We start from the raw sequence: 9,528 nt of genomic DNA on the forward strand, positions 1-9,528 counted from the left end.
GACCAGCCCCTCAAACATGTGCTTTCTTCTTGCATGAGGGAGTCCAGTTAAAACTAATGCATCTACCTTCAGATATCAGGGGCAGACACAGGTCATACTTCCATGACAGTAAAGAACCCTGAGCTATCTAATAAGGCCAAAAAGGATAGGAATTAGTCTTTAATGCTTCTATCTTCTGAATTTGGGCTGTGAAGTTATATGATTGTTGAGGGAATGACACATGGAATTTAAAGAACCTGGGGCTGGGACTATAGCTCAGTGGTAGAGCACTTGCCTAGCAAGGGTGAGGCATGGTATTTGATCCTCAGTACCACATTAAAAGAAAATAAATACATGAGTTATTTAAAAAATTAAGAAAAAAAAAGAAATTAAACAACCTGATCCAGAAGGATCATTTGAGTAGGCACAACAAGGAAAGTGGGCCCAATGGAGACTGGAGCCACCCTCAGGGATCCTTACTCTTTAAGCTCATCAATAGTCTTCTGCTTTTCATTGATCTCATCCCTGAGCCGGGCCAGCTGCCGGTGATGGGCCTCCCGGTGACTTTCCATCTGCAGCTCCAAGGCCTTCTGCAAACAACCCCACCCCATGCTCAAGAGTCAGACTCCCAGACATGAGTTTCATGAGGGCCAGCACAGCCCTGGCCCTGCCAAGCCCCAGTTTCCCCCCACCCTCCCCACTCACCTTCACTTCATCTGCATCCTGAGTGTCCGGCTCCTTGTCCTTCAAAGCCACTTCATTAACAGTTTCTAAGGGGAAAAGGGGAATATAGCTTCCATCAAAACTACCTCCTTCAGAAAAAAATTTATGTTGTGACCAGCATTCCAGGCAAGTTAGGGGATGGACTCACAGGGAAGTTCTTCTGGTTAGGACAGTCCAATTTGATACAGCAGGGACAGAAAACAAGGGAGGGTATATGATGCTCATAAAGTGACCTATATGCAAAAGCCTGACTAAATAATATATGCGTTCAGGCTGATGCTTTGGGTGAGTGGTTGCTGGGTGATTTCTTCTGATGTGTGCGACCTTCCCTCCCTGACCCTTTGGAATCTCAGATTCCAGGATGGCTATGATACAGGTCTAAGAAGGCTTTACCCTGAGCCTGGAGTTTGGCCAATTCATCACTCAAGGAGTCATAGGACTCTTCCAGGTGTCGCTTCTTCAGCTCCACACTCTGCATGTATTCCGTTAGTGAGCGGATCTTAGCCTCATGCTGGTAGAAGAAGGAGGGGGAGAGAAAGGAAACAATGGAGCAAAGCACACAACTTAGGCAGCACAACTTCCATAAACTCATGCTCTACTCCCAAGTCCTCCTTTCCTGCTGCACCTTCCATGAGGATGTAGGGCTGGGAGCCATTCCCATGGAGACTCTTCCTTCAGAGCCTCAGCTCAGAAAGCAATACCGCCTGAGTCTCTGCTTCTTGACCCCGGATCCTACTCCCTGCCACCCAGCTCTTCTGTTCTTGACTTCCATAGAATGCTGATATTAAGGTGAGTGTTAGGAGTTTTACCTATAACCACACAATATCCTTCTCTCTCCTACATCATCTAAAGGTTCTCAATCTCAGGTAGTCACCTGTGAGATGAGGAGCTGGCAGGATGAGAGCTCCCGCCCAGTCACTTCCATCTTGCGATGACATTCCACCTGGAGGTTCTCTAGCTGCCGACACCGCTTGACTACAGATTTGACCTCCGACTTGATTTTGCTGATGTAGAGTCTGGCCACGGTGAACTCTTCCTCGATGGCCCCACTGATCTCCACCGGCTGAGGGTGGGCAGAGGAGGAAGAGATGCTTCCCTGCAGTAGAGAAGCCTTTACCTGCTCCCTTCCACCTTCTGCACAAATCCACATGCCCAGGGATTCAAGTAGGACAAGTATTTCCCAAGGACCTTTACCAGCTATCCTGGTATTTCACACTAAGGCCCTCTATCTACATTTAAAGATAATCCCCCTCTTCCATCTTAAAAAGCAATATAATTTTCTGTTTCTTCCTTTCCATTTATTTATTTTATTTTGAGGCAAGATATCATCACGTTGTCCAGGCTAGTCTTAAATTCCTGGACTCAAATGATCCTCTTTCCTCAGCCTTCCAAGTAGCTGGGACTACTGACACCACCATACCCAGCTTGATTTTTTTTTTTTTTTTTTTTTGTAGACCAACTGATCCACTTGATTACTCAGGTCAGTCTTCTCACTGCACAGATTTGCATATGTCATTCCTAACTCTGTGCCCCACTTCTTGATCCTACCACTGGCACACCTCACTTGTTTGTTTGCACCCTTTAGAATGCATCTTTTCAATGGAGGCTATGCAAACCTCTATTGTTTTCCTGAGTCTAGACTGAAGGCATGCACATTTCTAGGCAATTTGGGCCACCTTTTTCAGTGTCTCAGAGGGTCTGGATTGTCCCACCAGTGCCCAGTGCAAAAATGACCTGAACTAGACTGCTGTCTCTCCCCACTCACCAGCTTAATCTCCCCGTTGCCCACGATGACACTGAACTCACTCAGGTCCTTCATCAGCCCATTCAGCACTTCAGCAATTCGTTTTCGCTGGTGTCCACTGACCTCCTGGAGTCGCTGCAATTCAGACTCCAGGGACAACATGGTGGCCTGGGGACAGCCCCTCAGGTCATTCCCATTGCCATCTTCCTTCTTCCCTCCCCAGTCCAGATTGAGGCTCTCATTTCAGCATGGCAAAGCACAGTGCATGGTGAGGGAGGGTCATAATACACTGAATAGCACTAGAGAGATGCAAACATAGCCCAAAAAGACTCAGAGGTCCCCTTGGACATGGAAGGTATTCTGAGGTCAGGGAGCCCTTGGACCACTCGTAGGCCACTCACCACCTTCTGGGACAGCTCGTCCACTAGCAGCTGATTCTGCTGGCTTTTTTCCTCTACCTCCTGGGACTTCTGGTCATAGTTTACAGCCAGCTCCTCCAGGGCCTGCAGCACTTCTTTCACCTCATCCTTCGCAGCGTCATTCTCTGACTGCAGGTGGCTCAGCTCCCGCTGGACCTTCTCATTGTCTCCTCGAGTGGACACCAGCAGCTTCAAAGAAGAGGAGGGACATGTAAAGGAGCATGTAATCAATGATCACTTCCATGGGCCCTGGGCCTGGGGGAGCCAAGACCCCCCACAAAGCAAAAGTCAAAAGGAAATAGGCATTACATTTCACAGAAATTGGGAAACAAAATAAAGAAGGACCTGGGGGCTGTGGCTGTGGCTCAGTGGCTGAGAGCTTGCCTCACATGCACAAGGCACTGGGTTTGATCCTCAGCACCACATACAAAAATATAATAAACAAAACAAAGATATTGTGTCCATCTACAACTAAAATAATAATAATAATAAAAAAGACGGACCTAGACTCCAACAGCAGTGTTTTAGTAACAGCTCAATGAAGTTCTCAGACTGCTATAGTTTGGGGTGACTAGCTGCTAAGAAGAATGGCCCTTCTTCCATCTGATTTTAAAGAGGCCTTTTTCACATTTTTCAAAGATGAACATAAACCCCTTCCCTTTAGTGTCTTGCCCTAAATTGTCTTCCAGTACCTCCTCCTGGTCCAGCATTTGCTGCTTGAGTTTCTCGATGAGTTGGCTCTGCTGGTTGATCTCATCATCCTGTTAGAAGCAAGGGGAAGACAGTAAGGGAAGCCACTCCCTCCAGTTTAGAGTTCTGGGACTTTGTGAGAGACGTAGGATCCCAGTAAAATTCCAGGTAGTTTAGGCTTTGATTTAGAAAGCTCATGTGCTTAAAAGAGGTCTTTTCCTTGACTTCTTTCCCTGACCTCAGCACTCTCTAAATTCCTTTCTTCCAGGAAGTTGATATAACCTTGATAATACACAGCAAAAATCTTTAAATGTTCACATTTAAAAAAAATATTTTTTAGGGGGCTGGGGTTGTGGCTCAGTGGTAGAGCACTTGCCTTGCATATGTGAGGCACTGGGTTTGATTCTCAGCCCCACATATAAATAAATAAAATAAAGGTCCATTGACAACTAAAAAATATTAAAATATATATATTTTAGTTGTAGATGGACACAATATCTTTATTTTAGTTCTTTGTGGTGCTAAGAATCAAACCCAGTGCCTCACATGCACTAGGCAAGCACTCTACCACTGAGCCACAACTCGAGCTCCAAATGTTCACATCTTTTTTTTTTTTTAATTTTTTTTTTAGCTGTTGATGGACCTTTATTTTATTTATTTATAGTGATGCTGAGAATTGAACCCAGTGCCTCACACATGCTAGGTAAGTGCTCTTCCACTGAACTATAACCCCAGCCCCAAATGTTCATATCTTTTAAGAAATCTCATTCTAGCACTCCTTTCTTTCTTTTTTTAAAAAAATATTTTATTAGTTGTTGGTGGCCCTTTATTAATTTTTATGTAGTGCTGAGAATCAAACCCAGTGCCTCACACATGCCAGGTAAGCACTCTACCACTGAGCCACAACCCCAGCCCCACTTTAGCATTCCTTTCTAACCAAATCATTCAAACAAAATCTTGTGTAGAAGAGGCAAAGATAGTCATTTCAGAGTTATTATTAATAGGAAAAAAAACCCTACAAGCCCTGTAATAAGTGAATTGTTAAATAAGTGGACCCCTAGGCAGTAATTTAAAAATACTTTTAACTGTGCATGGTGGCCCACACCATAATCCCAGCAGCTCAGGAGGCTGAGGCAGGAGGATTGCAAGTTCAAGGCCAGATTCAGTAACTTAGCAAGGCCCCAAACAACTTATTGAGACCCTGTCTCAAAATTTTAAAAAAAGGGATGGGGATGTGGCTCAGTAATAAAAGCACCCCTGGGTTTAATTCTTTTTATGAAGAATTATTAATTGAGTAAAAATGCTCATAAAAGAACACTAAATGAAAAAAATTAGATGTAAAATTATAATATATCTAAAGTGTATGATATATCCATAGAGGAAACCAAAATGTTAGCAGTATTATTTCTAAATAGTGGGGTGTTGGAAGGTAATAATTTTCTTCTGTATATTTGTATTTATTTTCCACATTTCAAAAATGAGCAATTATCCCTTTTAAAATCAGAAAAAAAAGGCAGTATAAGCTAAAATTTTAAATCCCGTGCCTCTTATCTAACTGTGCCCTGCCCGGCTGCCCTTACCTTGTCATCAAGCTGCTTATATAGGCGGCGGATCTCCTCCTCATATTTCTGCCGCTCCTCAGGTGCGATACGCACCACAATGGATGAGTTGTCATTCACAGGGGTCTCCTCACAGAGCTCAGCCCCCAGGGCTGCATCCTCCCCAGCCAGACGCTCTGTCTCAGGCACATTCTCTCCTGGCAGAGGGGCAGAAGAAGGGGGGGAAATGGGAGAAGAGAAAGCTACGTGCACAAGTCTTTTCCCCCTCACTCCAAGTCCTCATCTCTTTCCTGCAGGAGCTGCAGGGGACAGTCCATGCCCTCACTCCCTTCCCTCATGACTGTTGCACTGCACTCTTCCAGAAACACAGCCCTCCTTCCTGAACACAGCCAAGCAGGGCTGTCCCTCCCACTGCCTCTCATTCCCACGGGATCCCCATCTAACCAGGATCGCCATCTAACCATTGCGCCAGCGGCTCAGCTCAGCCTCCAGCTTTGCAATTGTTTCCTTCTGGGCCTTGGTCTTCTCCTTCTCCTTCTCATATTTCTTCTTCCACTGCTCGGCAGTCAACTCCAGATTTACTGAGGCAGTGTTCTTAATGGTCTTTGCCCTGGATGAAGAGAATAAGAAATTGATGAAACCTGTGTTAGGCTTAGGTGACACCTGAGGGAGAGAGCCTCAGGGTCTGGAGAGGGACCTGGCTCCCAGTATCCCTCTAGGGACTCTGCCACTGACCGCTGTCCAAACATCAGTGTAGACTTGGTCTCTGCATCATTGTAACTGGATGGTGAGCAGCAGATGAACATAGTTGTACGGCAGTTTCCTCCCAGAGAGTCCTGAAGAATCCGGGTCATTTTACTATCACGATATGGAACGTAGCTTTTCTGGGAGAGAATGGAGGCCATGACTTAGAAAAAGGAAATCAAAAGAATAGTAGTGCTGCCTAAGGATCAAGAAACCTACAAGTTGGGGCATAATTAAAGAGGGACACTGGGAGAAGGTGTAGTTAGGGTGAAGGGAACTTAGGAAACACTTACAGTGCCCTCTGCTAATGCAGAGATCACATTCCCCAGGGCAGACAGCGACTTGTTGATATTCTTTGCCTCATCCAGCACAGCTCCCTCTGCTCCAGTCTTGCTAACCTGCCAGGGTATTAGGAGACAAGTGTATCAGGAGCAGCTACAAAGACTGTCACAGTCTCTTTTCTACTTGAGGACCCAGTCCAAAAATGGGGGGAGGGAATGGAGAAGAGGACAAGTAAGAGGTATTAGCCAGAATCAGGGAAGGCCTTTCCTCCATTCTACTATACTCTCTTACCAAAGGCCACTCCCACTGCCATATTATATAATTCCATTTATTTGAAATATTCAGGACAGGCAAATCTACAGAGACAGAGAATAGATAAGTGGCTGCCAGAAAATGGACAGAGGGGAGAATGGGAAGTGACTATTAATGGGTGATAAAAATGTTCTGGAATTAGACAGTGGTAATGGTTATACAACCTTGTGAACACACTAAACCCACTAAATTGTACACTCTAAAATAGTGAACTTTCTGATTATGACTATCTCAATTTAAAAAAAAATTTAGTTGTAGATGAACACAATACCTTTATTTTATTTATTTTTTTGTGGTGCTGAGGATTGAACCAGTGCCTCACATGTGCTAGGCCAGTGCTCTACCACTGAGCCACAATCCCAGCCCTGAATATCTCAATTTTAAAGGTTTTTGTTTTGTTTTGTTTTTTGGTACTAGAGAGTTAATCCAGGGGCACTCAACCACTGAGCAACATTCCTAGCCCTTTTTATTTTGAGGCAGGTTCTCACTAAGTTGCCCTATTAACCACTGAGCCACATCACAGTCTATTTTTACTTTTTATTTTGAGACAGAGTCTCACTGCATTGCTTAGGGCCTTGCTAAATTGCTGAAGCTGGTCTTGAACTTGTGATCCTCCTGTCTTGGCCTCCCAAGTCACTGAGATTACAGGTGTGTGCCACCACACTAATCTTAAAAAAAAAAAAAAAACAAATCTTTTAATTATAAAACAAGTAACCTCCCCACAAGGCTTTCTTTCACCAACCCATAGGACCCCTAACCTTCTCACTCCCAGCCAGGTCCACGAGATACAACTTCCCACTGAGCTTCTGCTCAGTCTCCATGTTCTCCTGCTTGATGTTGATGAGGAAGATGCTGTGGCTTCGAGAGCTGTGTTCATTCATGTCTGTAGAGGAGAAATGTGACAGGTATCAACCCCTGTGAACCTGCACTCCTCAATCCCAGCTGCTACTGGCTGCCATTCCCACCCATTGAAAGAGAAGGGACCTGCCAGGACCAACCCTGCCATTTCATCTCCCAGGCAGTGGATGCACAGGCAAGGGGCCCCTCTGCTGAAGGACAATGTCCTCCTTTGCTTGCTTGTTGCCCAGGGGACACAGAAGAGAGGGAGGCCCCTAGATTCAAGAACCCTTTAGATCCCTACTCACTGGTGACAGCAACATGACGATTTGATTTTCCCTCATCAATCACATCCAAAATCTCCTCTGGGCTGGACACAAAGCGTTCAGTACAGCCCTGCAGGGGGCAAATAGATAGTGACCTATAAACTCTGATCTGCAAATTAAGTTGCCTGAACACTTTCCAAGCGACCTTTTAAGATGCTGCCTTTTTTCCAGGTGCACTGGCACATGCCTCAGCTTGGGAGGCTGAGGCAGGAGGATCATGAGTTCAAAGCCCACTGCAGCAAAAGAGAGGTGCTAAGAAACTCAGTGACACCCTGTCTCTAAATAAAATACAAAATAGGGCTGGGGATGTGGCTCAGTGGTCAAGTGCCCCTGAGTTCAATCCCTGGTACCCCGACCCCCCCAGTAAAAAAAAAAAAAAACTCAAACAGATGCTGTCTTTTGGGCTAGGGATGTAGCTTAGCAGAAGAGTACTTGTCTACTTGTCTAACATGTGCAAGGCCCTGGGTTTGAGCCCTGGAGACAAAAGAAAGGTCATCGTTTCCAAGCACTCTGACTTTCATAGGCCCCTTAGCATATCTTACCCCTTTAACTTCTGGGTCATTGGCCCACCCTCTTCCCTCATTCCATTCTGGATACACTGACTCCACACCAGTGTCTTGCCCACTCTCACCTTGACAAATGGGACCCGGTTCTTGTCCTCATGCACAGAAAGGTTTGTCTTGGTCACTGAATCAAGATAATGCAGAGTGAGTAAAACCAGCATTTCCACCCCACCCCTCTGCACCCTGTAGTCAACTTGGATGGTGGTTTCTTCTATGTGCTAAATGGAGGAGGGCTTCCCAATGAAGCCTAAATTCCATGTTCCCACTGAAGGCTCAATTCCTTCTCCTCTTCTTCCTCCTTGTCTTCCTCAGGGCTCCAGCTGCAGGGTTCCATCTCCTCTTGAGCTATGTATATGTAAATTCTAAGCTCATCTTCTGAGCCTCTAAGTTTTTGGAAATTCTTGGTGAGGGAAGCTAAAGGACTCAGGTGTGAAGATGTGTATTTTGTATGCCAAATGGCACCAATCCCCACAGCAAGCTGATCTTCCTTTCCTTACCCTCCTCACACACTCTAACCCAGTGAAGTTAATCACTTACCATCCAGAAGGTCACGAATTTTATCCAGGTAAATCTCAAAATAAGAGACCTGGTTTGGGAGAAAGGAGTATGAATTAAAGAGGGCTTATCTTAAATCTAATGTGGGAATTCCAAACTAATGTGACCTGCTCAAAGGATAGTGGTGGGTAGAAGAACAGAAAAGAACATCTTAGTGGAGGTAACCAGAGGGGGAGAGTAACATTGGGGAGCCCAGGATCTTCAGCAGGTTCACTCTAGATTTTCTCCTCCCAGTCCCCATCTGAAGATACCCAGCTGTCATGCCCTGATCACCTTGATGTGGAACTCAAGGTTCTCATCCATGGAGTAGATGTGGTTGAAGATGTCTCGGGCAATCCGGGGAATGATTCCCATCAGCTGAGGGTCATGTAGCTTTCCCTGGGGAGTGAGGATATTCCAGCATGAGACTGAGACTCGAGAAGGATGAGACAACTTCAGGTATACAAGTGAACACAAAGGTAAGAGGTGATAGGAAGAGCATCCTAAGGTAGGAGGTGGTTACCACCATGTCTGCCTTTTAATGGAAGGAGATAACTGAGCAGCCCTTTGGACTTCCTCTGCTGCTACTTTTGCAGATCAAAAGACAACTAGAGCAGTAGGAAGGAGCAAAACTGCAGCAGATTGAAAGGATTCCATTAAACTTCCCTTAAAATATTGCCTCTCAGCTCATCCTGTGTACCCATCTGCATCTGAACCAGGCAACCTTTGATTCTTAGATCTTCCCCCACTGAAAGTCCTTGATCTGCCACTTGCATTCCTAGCTCCTTATTCCAACAAAGTCAGAACCCTCACCTC

At 45.4% G+C, this 9,528-nt stretch overlaps 1 protein-coding gene across 6 annotated transcripts in view; it reads right to left on the minus strand.

Annotated features, from left to right (window-relative positions):
• The window catches only part of Kif5a (kinesin family member 5A), a 35,277-nt gene that overhangs the window by 10,275 nt on the left and 15,474 nt on the right, over positions 1–9,528 (minus strand). For 4 of the 6 annotated variants that reach the window (XM_040280419.2, XM_040280420.2, XM_040280418.2 and 1 more), the window contains exons 3-19: positions 9,526–9,528; positions 9,007–9,111; positions 8,716–8,764; positions 8,247–8,302; positions 7,598–7,685; positions 7,211–7,335; positions 6,152–6,256; positions 5,850–5,998; positions 5,576–5,724; positions 5,136–5,311; positions 3,558–3,626; positions 2,848–3,054; positions 2,468–2,614; positions 1,577–1,798; positions 1,096–1,213; positions 685–749; positions 460–569 (exon numbers count right to left, since the gene is read on the minus strand). The exon at positions 9,526–9,528 is cut by the window's right edge and continues 71 nt beyond it. In XM_040280419.2, coding sequence (XP_040136353.1) covers positions 460–569; positions 685–749; positions 1,096–1,213; positions 1,577–1,798; positions 2,468–2,614; positions 2,848–3,054; positions 3,558–3,626; positions 5,136–5,311; positions 5,576–5,724; positions 5,850–5,998; positions 6,152–6,256; positions 7,211–7,335; positions 7,598–7,685; positions 8,247–8,302; positions 8,716–8,764; positions 9,007–9,111; positions 9,526–9,528 — 1,943 coding nt within the window. The remainder of the gene's footprint in view (positions 1–459; positions 570–684; positions 750–1,095; positions 1,214–1,576; positions 1,799–2,467; positions 2,615–2,847; positions 3,055–3,557; positions 3,627–5,135; positions 5,312–5,575; positions 5,725–5,849; positions 5,999–6,151; positions 6,257–7,210; positions 7,336–7,597; positions 7,686–8,246; positions 8,303–8,715; positions 8,765–9,006; positions 9,112–9,525) is intronic. The other 2 variants (XM_040280422.2, XM_005335682.5) reach the window with 1 other exon arrangement.

The sequence above is a fragment of the Ictidomys tridecemlineatus genome, chromosome 6, assembly GCF_052094955.1.
Source record: "Ictidomys tridecemlineatus isolate mIctTri1 chromosome 6, mIctTri1.hap1, whole genome shotgun sequence".
NCBI lineage: Eukaryota > Metazoa > Chordata > Mammalia > Rodentia > Sciuridae > Ictidomys > Ictidomys tridecemlineatus.